The 15,735-nt window shown below is 44.7% G+C and overlaps 1 protein-coding gene across 2 annotated transcripts; it reads right to left on the reverse strand.

The window, feature by feature from the left end:
- Positions 1–142: 142 nt before the first annotated feature.
- On the reverse strand, positions 143–13,804 carry KDF1 (keratinocyte differentiation factor 1). Of its 2 annotated transcripts, none has more exons than XM_040424260.1 (4): positions 13,498–13,804; positions 11,731–12,687; positions 9,947–10,024; positions 143–2,239 (listed from the first exon to the last, which is right to left on the reverse strand). In XM_040424260.1, the coding sequence occupies exons 2-4, from the start codon at positions 12,668–12,670 to the stop codon at positions 2,157–2,159; spliced, it is 1,101 nt and encodes a 366-aa protein (XP_040280194.1). In that variant the 5' UTR covers positions 12,671–12,687; positions 13,498–13,804; the 3' UTR covers positions 143–2,156. The 2 variants fall into 2 exon arrangements, with proteins under 2 accessions (XP_040280194.1, XP_040280195.1); XM_040424261.1 differs by having other exon boundaries at positions 9,947–10,021; positions 13,498–13,803.
- Positions 13,805–15,735: the final 1,931 nt, after the last annotated feature.

The raw sequence follows: 15,735 nt of genomic DNA on the forward strand, positions 1-15,735 counted from the left end.
CTAAGCATTCTGTATTAAAGAATGCTATTATTTTCCCTTATAACCATGTTATAAAGGTAAAATAATCAAATTTACAGAATACTGAACCCAAACCCGAACTTCTGTGAAGAAGTTCGGGTCTGGGTACCAAACATGCCAATTTTTCTCACGCGCGTGCAAAACGCATTAAAACGCTTTGCACTCGTGGGGAAAAAAAATGTGTGAACTCAGCCTAAGTGGAGACAGCCATATGCTCTCTGACTGGATTCACCAACAGTCTTTACTCGGGCATCGGTTCCTGTGGTGGGACCTGCATCAGTCATACATCTATGGCAGAGATCAGCAACCTCTGGCACTCCAGCTGTTCAGAAAGTTCAACTCCCAGAATGCTTCATTCACTTCTGTGGAAGTTGTAGTTTCACAGCAGCTAGAGTGCTGAAGGTTGCTGATCTATGGTATATCCTGTGGGTATTTCATAAATGTCTAAGCTGGGAGTACTCCAAGTTTTTGTTAGGCGGCCACTTTCAAACATTTGTATTTTGAATCAGTATTTGGTAGCCAAACCAGGAATGGAACAGAAACAAAGAAAATAAATATATATGGAAAATATTTCTAGATCTTCCTGGTTTTGGCACAACTCCTGGTTTAGGTTTACCAATACTGATGCAAAATATTCAAGTGTGAATGAACCCTTGGCTTGGAGGGCTTATTCAGTTGGAAAACACACCAGACTGTGTATATGACTGACATTTTATTGTGTGAACTACTTCATGGCTACATTTACATATTAACAGTAACATGAACACAGCGAGAAGTTAAACTAAAAACAGGTACCCTGAACTTTCCCCTCACATTCTCTTTTATAGAAGAGTATTCTAAACAGCAGTATTTCTCCATTCCAGTCCCCAAGGCACTCTCAATGTACATGTTAGAAATTCCCTATTCAAATAAATGGTGCTAAGCTGCAATACCACAAAGACAAGAGTGATGCTTCTCGGAGAAAGCAGCCACCAGGACCTGCATCGTTCACCAGGTGGCGCAGGGGACTGCAGCTTCTTCCTGTTCACATGAAGCTACATTCCCCCGCTAGGTAGAGCATACAGGTACACAGCACTCGCACAAACGGCTGATTGGCAGGGATGCCAGACAGCCCATCAATATTCCAAATCCAGAAAGTCTATGCCTTCACCTGAACAGGCTTGCTGCCAAAACGGCTCCGTTCAAATGAACCCATTCAGTTGCAGAAACTTAAAGCACTTGTAAAGCTTTGTGGTCATTGAGGGCTAAAATTGAGAATAACTGCTACAGTAATGGTATTAATTACTCATGTTTTGGCAATTTTGATAGTATGGCTTAAGCTAATAAGAGGTTTTACTTGTCTTTGTGCATAACTAACTTAAAGGGGAGTCTTTCAGCAGTTTTGGAGAATTTGATATAAAATAGTTCAGTCAACAACTTACTGACAGGACTGTACATAGAGCTGCACATCTAACTCGACATCTTACTTACATATTTTATACAGTTATATACATATGTAGACAATTCACAGCTTGACCTTATGTTGTTTTCATGTAACGTTTCAGAAATAGAAAGCAACACAAAGCATTACATGAACACCTACATAGAACATATACAAAAAAAAAGTTTCAACATTTACATAACCTCGCACAAAATTGACCAAAGGAATCATTGGGAGGAAAAAAAAAATCATCTGGGAATTCATGGAGCATAGAAACGCGATAGCTGAGAATTCCATGTTCACTTTAGTGGTCTATATAAGGGATGCTCCACATGTAGCCCTCCAGCTGTTGTAAAACTACAACTCCCACCATGCCATGCTGGGAGTTGTAGTTTTGCAACAGCTGGAGGGACACAGGTTGGGCATTCCTGGTCTATATTAAGTAAAAGGTCTTAAAAAGGCCCCCATACACAGTGTATTGTTGTTTGACTCTGCCAACAGCGAGAGAAGGATCAGGGGAAGTGAATACTTTTGCCTGATCCTTTTGTTCTCCCAGGAGATAAGCAGCCACTTTCTCCACTCTCCCCATTGAAACCAAAATCCTATGTATGGGGGAGCTGGGAAAGATTGTTCGGTTAACAGCTGGTGAATGTGCATGGCCAGCTTTCGGCACTAGCGCACCTCGACACAAGCTTGTCTCATAGGCTTTGGCCTTCCATTAACAGTAAACCTTCAATAGTGGGGTGCCTGAAGAGTCTGTTTCTGTGTCTGGTAAAGAATCATCTTTCTGGGAGGTAGATCCTGAAAAGAATAGGAAATGTGTATTTGTGTTAACAAATCGCATGTTAAATATACTAAGGGTAAAGCTTGAGCATTAAAGGAAACATTACATTCACACAAACGCACTTTTTTTCCCCAGTGTCTGGTGAGTTGTTTTTTTGCGGATTGGATGAGGACCCATTCATTTCAATGTTTCCGCCAAAAATATAGAGCATGTCCTATTCTTGTCCATTTTGTGGACAAGAACAGGCATTATTACAATGGATCCAGCGTCTGTATTTTATGCGGACCGCAAAATACATACGGTCATGTGAATGTAGCCTTAGGCAGCATAAAGTAGTGACGGACATGCAGATTTCAGCGGTCTCATGTGTTTATGAATCGCCAGCCCCTTCTAACTGCTGATTAACAACTCTCTTCCTATTACTGTGCATTGGGAGAAATCTGTCAATCAGCAGTATGGATAGGGTGCATGTCATGAATACACTGAATTCCTGCCTCAAAGCACTGGCAATCGCAACTATTGTAATTTCTGCAAAACTAAAGCATCTTAATAGATCAGTGGCAAGACTGCTGAAATCATTATGTCCATACGTTATCCTGCGTGCAGCGTGAACAGGCTGACAGCTTTCTCTGTGCATACACTCAATGTGGTGGACAGATAGCTTTTCTATATTGTAGACCAAGCTCATTAATCCACAATACAGAATAGTTTATAAACATTTTGTTCATTGAGGCCAATTAATCTTTAGGGAGGGCCTCCGCCTAAGTATAATGACAGCCTATGCTTCTATAAAAATATCAGCATTAAATAATTGTTCATTTGCATGCCAGCATGGTGATCCATGATTCAAACATTCTGACTCAACTTGCTAAAGTTGGCAAATGTAAATCCTAGGTACACGCCAAAATGTCCAACCAGGCCTGTGCGGTTAGTGTTCAGGGGGAGAAAAATGATCATTAACCTGATAGATCACTGGTTTTGGTATTTTTTACATAGAAAATAATCCACTTTATTACAATAGAAATAAAAAAAAATAAGGACTTGCATGCCACTCAGTCATTGACAGGGGCGTGCTCAAAAACTTTTGCGATGAGGATTCGGTGGAATAACAGGTGTTGATTTTGGCCTTTAAGGTAAGAGGGTGCCAAATGTTGCACATGTTGGGTATAGTGCATTTCCTTCTGAAATACATGTTTTCTGATAAAAAAAAAACAAGTTGACTGGTAAGGGAAAAACATATAGCGAAAGCAAATTATAGGCTGCTCAGCTAAAATCTCAAAGACGCAAACAGAAGCAGCGAGCTTCTGTTCGAATGGATCAAAAAACGGCAAAGGCTCAGCCAATCATCACCTTGCTAGTGAGAACTAAACTGCAGGGAGACATGAAGTTACCAGCAAGATCACCGCTAGCTTCCTCCATAACTATGTGCGGTGTCAGGGAAGCTGCAGTAAAAGGATGATACATGCAGATCTTCACAACCATTCCCACAGGGCACAGCTAATGCTCCCTTGCAGCACCCAAAATGTATTTGCCCACTGCCTAGTAATCAGCAGCAGCTAAACATTACTGATCAGGGAGGCTCAAGTCCCCTGCAAGAAAATGGCACCATTTACCATTTTGTCCATCTTTCACATGCCCATTCAACTGTGAAAAAGAACGGACAGCCCACAGATCTCATCCTTGTGCGGCCTGTTTTTCCAGGATGACTGCTAGGACGGGCTGGTGAGGTATTTTTTAAGTTTTTTATTCTCATCGAAATGAAAAACTGATAGACAGCTGGCAAACTGCAAAAATGGAAGATAGCTTTTCATATTGCTCGCGTAAAAGGGGCCGAACAGAGGAGGCTAACAGACTAATGCCAGTGTGACCACAGCTTTACTTGCAAATACCTCACTGTTTTTGTACTTTTTTTTTTTTTCCCCTCCTTCATTCATAAACATGGCTGCACGTGAACTGTAAAACTCATCTAACCTTCCACAATGTGCTTCTGGCTGCAATAACACAAGCAATGTGTGGAAAAGGGGGTGCCGTTTCTGGAAAAACAGACACTTTTTACTAATCTCATGGAGATGCTATGCAGAAAAGTAGAGCCACTTTTGGAGCAGCGGTGCACAACCCGAGGCCCACGCAGCCATGGTTTACGGCCCCCGTCCTGCTGGACAGAAACACAGCTGATCGTCCGGTACAGCTGGGGACCCCGAAGAGAAGACAGTTTATTACCCCTTCTTCTGTACATAGCTCTTAGTAAGCGCTATGCAGGGGCTGTTTTCTCCTGTAACTGGGGCTCCTTTGGATGACCCAGTTACAGTGGGAAAAAAAAAAAAAATGCACAAAAAAAAAGAATGTAAATGTTGATTAGAGGTCTAAATGTCCTTTGGAGGGGCATATTAAAAAAAACATAATATATTTAACATAAAATAAAAAAACTCCCACGCCAACTGGAACCTTGAATAGAGAACCCATTTTAGCATCAGTTTGCATATTTAGAGCTGTAATTTGCAAAAATTTAAGAAGGTCGTCATTTATCAGTTTCCCCCCAAGAGGCAGTAATAACCAATGAGCACCACCCTCTGCCAGTGAAGGAAACGATCATTTATGACCAGGAGGTATGATGGAAGGCCCCATTAAACGACACGATTCTCAGGCCAATTGTTGGAAACAAGTGTTCACAGGAACGCTCATTCCTAGTAGCTGGCCTGAATAATCGTGCCGCCAATAAATGAGCAAACACTCATTTGTCGCCGATTTGCATCTTTCGTTAGGATGAAAGAGGCACAATTATCGGCAGCCTATCTCCCTCTGTACTCATGCCAATAATCAATAGAACTGAATGAAGGAGGAATACCTTGGTAGCAATCATTCCTCCCCATTCACTTTGCATAGGTCTATGTAACAGGCCAATGCAAACGAGTGCTGATTGACAATTTTTGCAGCCCTCGAAATAGAGCAATGTGACAATGTGGACAAGACCAAAAAAGCTATGCACCCCTAGAAATAAATCCTGTTGCCTACTTTTGAATGTATCAGCAGCAGCCTTTCCTCAGGCTTCAGTTCTTTAGTAGCTACGAGTTTATATGGATTGGACCCTCTAGTAGGGGACAGATACTTTAAAGGGGTTGTCTGGGCTTTTTCTATTGATGACCTGTTCTCAGGATAGGTGATCAATAACAGATTGGCGGGGGTCCGGCACCCCCGCCAATCAGCTATATGGGGAGACTGCGTGCACACAAGCTGTCTCCCTTCTCTCTTCCTGGTTGCTGCTGTATGTCTATGGAACAACAGCGGACAGGAAGAGAGAAGGGAGACGGCATGGGCGCACTGCTCGCACAGTCTCCTCATACAGCTGATCGTGGGGGTCCCAGGTATCGGACTCCCGCCGATCTGATACTGATGAGATAGAAAAAGCCTTTAATAAGTATATGGGGCTCCATAGCCTTTAATTCTAGAAAAGAGTGGTGATCTGAGATCACAGACCAATGACAATATCACTTTAACTGGATTTTCCATGTAATTAAATGAAGTTAAGGCTGCTAATGATATAGTCTGGCTACTGTCTTTAAGACTGATTAGATAGGGTACTTAACACTTTAAGAGCCATTAACATACCACAAGACCATACACAATAGATCTCCTATGACTAGAACATGGCAGTGTCGCCTCACCCAGTGCCTCAGACATGTGCCCCCTAACCACAAACCAACACCACGTGACAGATGTGTTCAAAAACAAAGCTTTAGATCACCTTTCTTTTTCCTAGAGTGCTAACATCATAGAGAAGACACATGGGACATAGACCCGATCATCTCTTGAGGGGGAAAAAATAAAAAGTTCACAATTTCACTTAGAATTAAAGAAAGTGATTCCTTGCCCAATATATGGAGGTCACTTGCCTTGGGTTTGTGATACAAAATCCTGGCACTCACAAGGAGGTTTCAATGTGTTCAACATTGATGACCTATTGGTGGTAGTCCGAACATGGCACCCCCGCCGATCAACTGTTTAAAGAGAGACACAGCCTGCTCGTAGCTTACCAAGCACAATGTCGTCTATTGGATAGCAGCTGTGCTTGGTATTCCAAATGGGAACGAGCTGCCCCTTGGCCAAGTGACCACTGAACCAGACATCAGTGGCCTAGGAAGAGGCTGTGGTACACACTGGTGCGCCGCGGCATCTTCAAACAGCTGATCCCTGGGGTGCCAGGATCCTAAGGATAGACCATCAATATTAAACACCTGGAAAATCCCTTTCACTTCAGTGCACTGTGCAGGAGACAACCAATGCACATGCACTGCATTCAGACCCCACTGATCAAAACTTTTGATGTGTCTCTATGACATATCAAAAGTTTTTTGAGAACTCAGTTACCCGCTAATAATAATTTAATAAAGAAAAAAAGCTCCTGTATAAAACCTCAACTTGTTCCCAAAAGAACTAATACCAGAAGAACTAAAGTAAGAGTAAAATCTAAGTAAACATCAATGAACAGAAAGGGGTGCTATTACGGGAAGGCCACATGTGGCCTAAATACTACAGGTTTTCTGCAGCAAAATTGCACGTGGAATCCACAGCATTAGGCCTCATGCACATGACCGTGCCCAGATTGCGGCCTACAAACAGAAGGTACGCAATATACGGGCACCGGCCATGTGCACAACATATCACTGTATCAATCCGGAGGACACAGTGTGGAACAAAGGCACGGATGGGAAGCCCACGGAAGCACTACGGAGTGTCTCACTGGGTTTTCTGTCCATGCCTCTGCAACGCAAAAAAGTAGTGCATGCACTACTTCTTTGCGGTGAGGACTTCGGATGCGGATCGTGGACCCCATTCAAGTGAATGGGTCTGCGTAGGTATACGGTCGGCCCCCATGCATTGCGAACCGCAGCAGAGCCACGGCCGACACACAGTCGTGTGCATGAGGCCTTATACTCTAGCAGCAAAGTGGATGAGATTAAAGAAAATGTGTCCTCAGAAAATGACCTATTCGTTAAATTACATTCTTATGTTTAAAGAATTGTCGATGATGTTATTTTTAATTTTCCATGTCATCTAAATTACAAAAATCCTGCAGTTTTTACACTGGCCACTAAGCCTAATAATAGGCTGTACAGATCACTTTACTGCATTTACCAGTCATCCTAATCCTGCCTGTAATGATATCACCTCGGTGTACAGATAAGACAGGATCCACCATTCACAATAGGCAATTGTACAAGGAAAGAATAGATAATATTTGATAATGTCCTCTGCACAGGTCACAGAGCATGCCTAGAAAACTCTCCCATAGAAGTCAATGAGGTCCCCTCCTGACCACTGTGTCTATGGTCCATGGGGCTGCCATAAAGCTATTTTTTTTATGCTCTCTAAATGATGTTAAAAGGAAGTGTCACAAAAAAAAAATCTTATCTGCCAGTTAAAACTAGATCTGTTTTTATTTTCTGATTACAGATTTTTTTATTCTATTTTGGGAACATAATTATGGGGGTGGTCATCTTGCCTGAGCTGTTCTTAACAGCATTTACACAGCATTAAGAAAATTGCTTTACGGCAGCCCCATGGACCATAGACAATGGTCAGGAGGGGACCCTATTGACTGTGGGAGAGTTTTCTCTGCATGCTCTGTGATCTGTGCAAGGGAAGAAGAGATAAGATTTCACTATCTCTTATTGTGAATGGCGGATCCTTTCTTACCTATACACAGAGATGATGATCTTACAGGCAGGATTAGAATGAGTTACCTACAGTAAAAGTAATCTGTATAAACCAAAAAGTGGCACCAATTTATTAGACATAGTAGCCAATGCAGAAACTGCAGGATTTTTGGTTTTAGTTTAAATATAAAACATGACATGGAAAATTAAAAATAACATCAAAAATTATTTAAAAATAGGTTAAACATAAAAAAAAAAGTGATTTAAACAGAAGGTCATTTGCTGATGACACATTACCTTTAAGAAGGAGCAGGAGTGCACGGCGTCATTGGTTGCCATGACGCCGTGCGCTTCATGCCGCCGCTGCAGTACAGTAATACACTCTTATGATCTATACAAGTGTATTACTGTAGTGCAGCAGCGGCATGAAGCGCACGGCGTCATGGCAACCAATGACGCCGTGCGCTCCTGCTCTCAGCAGGATGCCAGGCCGGGATACCACGGACCGCTCACATCCGTGTTCCACGGCCATGTGCATTCGGCCTAAAGCAAATCTTATCCACAAGCCCCTCAAGAAATATGCAGCAGAAAATGACATGCAGAACAGATATGGAATCCACAGCATGTGGATTTATCCCTGTGCAATGCAATGCAAATCCGCAGTATTTACAACCCAAAACCCACACCGAACCTGCCACTTGTGGCCATACCCTGAGGCTGGGTTCACACTTGAGCGTTTTACAGCGCGTTCAAACGCGCTGTAAAACGCTCAACACATGAAAACCAATGCTTCCCTATGGCCCTGGTTCTCACTTGAGCGTTTTACAGCGCTGAAAAACGCGCTGTAAAACGCCCTACGCTCAAACAAGTACTTGAGCTTCTTTGGGGCGTTTTGATGCACGTTTGTGGCCATAGGACATTGCAGTCAATCGCACAAACGTTTACTATTGCAAAAAACGCGCGTCAAAAACGCGCGTTAAACGCGCATATCAAAGACGCTCAGGTCTGAACCCAGCCTTAAAGAGGATCTTTCATGGGTCCAGACATTATAAACCGAGTATCAGGATACGTAGGGGATAGTGCAGGGATCTAACTGCTCTTACTATTTTTCCTGGGCACCGCTCCGTTTACCTGCTGTGGCCCCTGTTGTATTCTCCCGCCTGGTATGCTAATTAATAGCATCGGAGCAATAAGGAGGAGACCGAGTCTTTCTCTGTGGGCGAAGGTGATTTTTTTTTCTTTCCCTGGCTGTGACGCTCTCCGCTGCGGCAAACGGAGCGGTGCCCAGGAAAAATAGTAAGAGCAGTTAGATCCCTGCACTATCCCCTACGTAGCCTGATACTTTGTTTATAATGTCTGGACCCATGAAAGGTCCTCTTTAAGCCGTCTGACAGATTGCAATTGGCCTCCCACCATAGACCACAATCGACATCAGATAATTTAGAAATCCAAAGAGTAAAGGTGGATTTTCACGGCCCGATAACCGGGCAAATTATCAGGAACTAACATTCCTGTGCACACTCGTTCCCGACAATCTTCCCTTCTAAATGTGCAGCCAATCACCCGATTAACGAGCGAAACACCCGTTTATCAGATGATCCTGTTTGGGCAGGCACCTAAATCATCGTTCCTGGGCAGCAGATTGTGCTGTCTAAACAGTCATCTGCTGCCCAGAAACCATGATTCTGTATGGCAGGTATCAGCAACCTCTGCTGTTGTGAAACTACAACTCCCAGCATGCTCCTTTCACTTCTGTGGGAGTTCAGAGAACAGCCAAGCAAGTGTGCATGCTGGGAGATGTCGTTTCACAACACTTGGAGTGCCGGAGGTTGCTGATCCCTGCTGTATGGGGACGAGCAGTAGCCACCCCTCGTCCTCATACTGTGGAGGAGATCACTGAACAAGCAGCCGACTGTCGGGAAGGAACACTTCCTTCCCAACAATCTGTTGTAGATCGGAGCGTCTAAACTAAAGCATTCTAATTCAGCAATTTCACCATAGATCTGATCTCGTTTCAGCCACAAAACAAGGTGAATGGCGGTTCTATTAAATGTACACACTGTTATATACCTGGTGCGCTGTATCTCCTCATGTTTCGTGCTATGAGATCTGCAGTTGTCTCTTGTGAAATCTTTACATCTAGATCTGCTGAGATGAAAGAAAAAAAAATTACAACAGACAAAAACGATAAAGATTAAACAGAGACTTCATTAAATGAGAAAACGGGCAAGAACTGTGAAGAGGGCCATACCGCTTTCTGTGTTTACACCATTTTGGAGTAGTTAAACACTTCCTTCTCGTACCCCTGTGAAGTCCTCGCTGAAGACCCATGGTCACATGCGAACACTGCAGTCCACAAGGACCACAGTGACTCTGGGTCTGTCACATCACATTTATGGGCTACTATACATATACATGAAACGGATGACACACAGTGGAACCCGCCACCCAAAGGGGACCCATCATAAAAAATATATACACCTTTAACTGTTGCATGGAATAGCAGTCTGATGTGCTAGTTCTATGCTAAAACGACAAGATGGAGGCCAAAAGGACACTCTTGACCTCCATCTAGCCAACATAAACCTATGGACACATTTAGAGAGAGATTTAATAAATGTGGAGTAAACTATCTTATTTGCCCATGGCAACCAATAAGTTTCCACCTTTCATTTTCCAAGGAAGGTCTGAAAAATGAAAGGTGGAATCCGATTGGTTGCTGTGGGCAACTAAAACAGTTTTCTGTTACATTGATTTTGATAACTCTCCCCCTTAGTGTCCTCATTGGGAGTGTTCCTTGCATACACACTGTAATTGTAAATGGAATTGTCCCCAAAATACTTCAATTACTCTTACCGGTAATATGTTTTCCCTGAGCCCATGACAGCACCTGTGAGAGGTCCGGAAGGGGGAGGATCTCTCACAGGTGCTGTCATGGGGCGTAATGGAAAGTAAAACTTATCTATTCACAGGCCTGGTGATTCGTGTATGATCAGGGGGTCCAATCACTGCGACCCCTACCAAGCACAACATCAGGGATCCCTAAGCGAATGGAGCAGTAGTGCACATGCGTGACCACCTCCCCATCGACTATGGGACTGACAGAGATAGCCCAGCACTATCCTGGAATAATATTTTTTGCCCCTGCCCATTCTGGTTCTTTTAGATACTAAATCATCTAGAATGCTAGATACCATCTGCAACCTTTAGGCATAACACACATTTACTAATATTGGTGTTTTGGAAATCAGTGGCGTTTACAATGTGATCTTCTAACAGTTACCTATGAAATAGATCATTCTGGGCTGCATTGAACCTGTCACCGGGATTTTGGGTATACAGCTGAGGACATGGGCTGCTAGATGGCCGCTAGCACATCCGCAATACCCAGTCCCCATAGCTCTGTGTGCTTTTATTGTGTAAAAAAAAATGATTTGATATATATGCAAATTAACCTGAGATGAGTCCTGTATGTGAGATGAGTCGGGGACAGAACTCATCTCAGGGTAATTTGCATATGTATCAAATCGTTGTTTTTTTTTTAACACAATAAAAGCACACAGAGCTATGGGGACTGGATATTGCGGATGTGCTAGCAGCCATCTAGCAACCCATGACCTCAGCTCTATACACAAAATCCAGGTGACAGGTTCCCTTTAAGGGTATCATCATATGGCAAGTTTTCATTCCACATGTTTCCAGAAACAGGCACATTTTATTTCGTTTTTCCCTATTGGAATCTGTTCCTGTTTTGGCAGGAAACATGCAGATGAAAGGAGGAATGGAATGAGGTGGAGCTTTCCATTCTTTGCACACTGAAAGACACATCCCACCCTTGCCCCAGTGATTCGCACCATCCTGGCTGGTCAGTCCAGATTCCTGCATGCTTTCATTGCCACTGTCGGGGGTTTTGCCACCATTCTGGCTGTTATGCTGTTGCCCATTGCCTCCTTTTTCGCCACCGCGGCCGGCTTGTCCACGTTTTCGTTCCTTGCGAGTGCTGATACGTATAATCCCCCGCACGAGCCGACACTCTGCATCTTGCTCTTCCAATTGGTAGTTCTGTGTCAGGCTGCTGATTAATTCTGTAATTTTGCTGCTCTTTTCCAGGAAAACCGTCTCAGACGTGCATCTTGCCAGTTCATCAATCTGATGGAGGCTAAACAATTCTGTTAGCTTGTGCCAGATAAGTTCATCAATCTCTGCACTGGACATGGAGCCGCTAAGCCGAGGCAATTCTGGATCGGACTCCTGCAAAGAATAGTAGTCCTTGGCAGAACTGCGGGACACTGGGGGCTGTAGGGGAGCAGGAGGCTCTTTGATGGGTTCCGTGTCTATGGCACCAGTCTGCCTATTATACACAGGCACACCCATTAATTTAAGATCCGGGTAACTAAAACTATTACCAAGTGCTGTTTTTTTGCCTCTATCAGCAACACGTGTAGGACGGGGGCTACTAGCAGGAAAACCATTCGCTGGTGGACCAACTGAGCTCTCTATAGGACAGGGAAGGTATTCTTCAGGATCTTTCTGGGGACAGCAGCTGCAGGACACCACATAGCAGAGTACAGTTTTGTAGGTTGTCCAGGCCCGGGAGAGAGTGGGACAGCATGGTGGCTCCTCTGGTGGCGTCTCAGCAGACCCTGAAATAAAAGTAATGTCTTCTGGAGGGCTTCTACGCCGAGAGCTTGGGTGAGCTGTTGTCTCATGGGGGGAACTGCGACGTGGAGAAGGAAGATGGGCAGGGGGGGATACTCGGCCCTGAGGAACAGCCACAGGATGGGGTCGGGGCATTGCTTCATGAACAAGTCCTAAGGAAAGGTCAAAATAATATAATCAGATCTATAGACTCCCGCATTGTAATACATGACACACAATCAATCCCCCTCTATACTGGATTTATATGAAGTATACTTCACCACTTCTGCCCTATACCGCCGCACGCCAGGAGCATTCCCCAGCGCATATGTCGTAAAAGCAGTGCAAATAGACTCTAACAAACTGCTTTCTACAAAGACGCCAGTGGTCATACATGTAAAATTGCAAAAGCAGTGGAAATGAGGAAAGCTTCAAGTAAAAAAGAGAAAAAAGAAACAAGGATCAGGGCATGCAGGGACTAAAAACTCATAGTATACCACCACCCCATTTAAATATGGAATTTTCTGTTCTTTTATGAGTAAAATACTGCACCGGACAAATGCTGTGTGTGAACCTGGCCAATCCAGCTCTTCTATCTCTCCAATATTCCCCATTCCTTCAGTTTGTCTGTTTTATATACTCAAGCCCTTGCTTCCAATTGGGCTCCTGGTCACTGCTTTCACCTGGATGACCCCCGAACAGTAAGTGGAGACCCTACAAGCTGATCCTCCCACTGTAGACTTCCGACCTCTCTCCAAAACGTCTGCCCATGAAAGCTTCTCAATCCCTTCGCCCGATCTCCATCCCCAGGTATGGGCTCCTGAAGGAGCTATGGGTCTCCACGGGGCAGTCACCTGGCAGTGCCTACCTCTGCTGCTCCCCACCCGTCCTCAACATTTCCCAGGTCCGCTCACTTCACTCCTGTGCGCCCCCGTCCTCCGCTTTCTCTGCACTCTTCACCATTATACTCTCGCAATACTTACATTGATCAACTTCACAAAGAGTCAGGGGGTCGGTTCCGGTATTTTCCGGGTTCCCCGCAGCCGCCAGCTTCCGTTTCCGGTCACCACCGCCTCTACCTGTCGGCCAGGTGAGCGTCCCGGCCACACCTCTACCTGCATACCTACGTCACGCATCTTCCAGGCGTGTACGCCCCCTGCCTCCTCTATATGAGGCCGATGGAAAACCCTCTAGTTACTTGTCTGCTTGTCAAATAGATGAAAACTGCAGGGATTGGCGAATCACTAGAAAAGCTGGAAACATTCCTTTCAGATACAGCCCCTTATATACAAGAATGTGCATGTAAAGGTCTACATATAAATTGCCTTTACAATGTAGTGTAAATACAGTAGTCTCCACAAAAATGGCCGCCCTCTGCACCTGTTAGCTGAGTTAGCTGTGGCGCAGTACGACCTCTAGTGGCTGGATTCGACATCTCGCCATCCCCCCGCCCCTTCTAGTCGGGCGGTGACGTCACACATTGCTAATGCAGGTCTGCAGAGCCGCAGATGTGCAGAGAAGAAGGAAGATGGTGAATGAGATGTGACGTTCTGTTCGTGCTGATGCATGAATAACGAGATACAGACTGCAGTCACAAAGTCTGCAACTGGCAAAGAGGCCTCAAGGAGACAAAAGCCTGCAAGAAATTGTCAGCGGCACCTGCATGACTGCAGGGAGAGCATCACTCCAAGCCTGTGAGGACTGCTAAGCCTGACTGGTCCGGGCATCCTTTACCGGTAGAGTATGGTTCTGGGATAATGAAGCTGACATCACTGAGGAAGCATGCATCCTAACTGAACTTGCCCTCCTTTAATTCCTTAGCTCTTCTCATTCCTGCCTTCCCATACTTGTTTCTTTCTTGCAATGCCTTTAGTGCAGGGCAGTGCTCTGTGGAATCTGCAGAGGGTTTTCAACCATCCTAGGTCTTCCAAAGAACCTCAGACAAAAGAAGCCAAATCTGTGCCTTCTCAAGCTTCTTCCTTCTGGAAGTCACCTAGTGGTCCCAGTGGTTTCCTTAGAAGACTTTCTTCAGCACCGTGTGCTTCCCCCAAACGGTCAGCTTCTGCCCCCAATGGTATTCCTGATATACCTTCAAAGCCTTCTGCTAAACCAAGCGGTGATACTTCCCCTAAGCCTTCCACTTCAAGGAGAGAGGATTGTACTCGCGAAAAGAGTGTCAGTAAGTCTGTTTCCGTTCCCCACACATTTACTTTGAAGCCTAATACCCTTCAATTACATGAGACCAGTAATAAGTCCTTCCATGATGCAGTTTCTAGCAGCACGCTTGCTTCTTCTCAGAGTGACATTTCCCTCTCTAAGTCTCCTCCCAGTCCTTTCACTTCAGTTATACCTGCACCATTATCATCTGCTGGAGAACCCTTTCTAAAACCAGAAGAGCCTTTCCCAACCCTTTTTGATTTGCAAGATGTTTTTGACCTAAAATTATTGCCTCCAAAATTGCCCTCCCCACAACTAAGCTGTAAGAGCCAGTCTGTTAATCCATCATCTGATGATAATCTCTGTAATGCTGTGAGCAAGTCATTTCCTCCCAAATCATCATCCATAAAATCTAATGGATCTCAAACCACCACTTTAAAACGTTTGTCATGCTCCTCACATAACTCATCTCCTGCTCAGTCCCCACTGAAATCTCCTTCACCACCCCAATCCAGAAGAGCCTCTACTCAAGGTGAACAGCTTCCAGTAACCCCAAGCCCCTCCTGGTCAGAACTTTTAGAGGCTCGCCGCAGGTTACTGGCAGTAGAAGGCCGTAGAAGGGCACTCTGTGCATTAGAGATGCGGGTTCAACAGTTTCATTGTGTATTCCTACAAGCTGAGCTGCGAGTGGCAAGACAAAGAGAAGGCTTGGCAAGATTAGTAGAGGCTGCTGGTCGGGCAGAGGTGCAGGCTGCAGTTCATGGGCAGAGAATTAGAAGAGCCCTCCGACGCCACAGACCACGACTCCTAGCCTGTGCACTGTGTGTTCCATGGCCTAGTAAACAGGAGCGGCGTGGTGGACAACATCCCAGACACCCCCGTTGTGCTCTTTTTCAGGGTAGAAGTCAAGTTCTTAGAGCATGTGTTGGTGGAGACGAATTGGGGACAAGGGATTAAGAGAGATGTTTCACATAGCACGAGACAATATTCAGATTCAGCTTCTTGACTACTGGTGCATCTCATTTCTTATCACCTATAGACTAGAACAGACTTCTCCTTGGAAT

This window comes from Bufo bufo, chromosome 3, assembly GCF_905171765.1.
Source record: "Bufo bufo chromosome 3, aBufBuf1.1, whole genome shotgun sequence".
Lineage (NCBI taxonomy): Eukaryota > Metazoa > Chordata > Amphibia > Anura > Bufonidae > Bufo > Bufo bufo.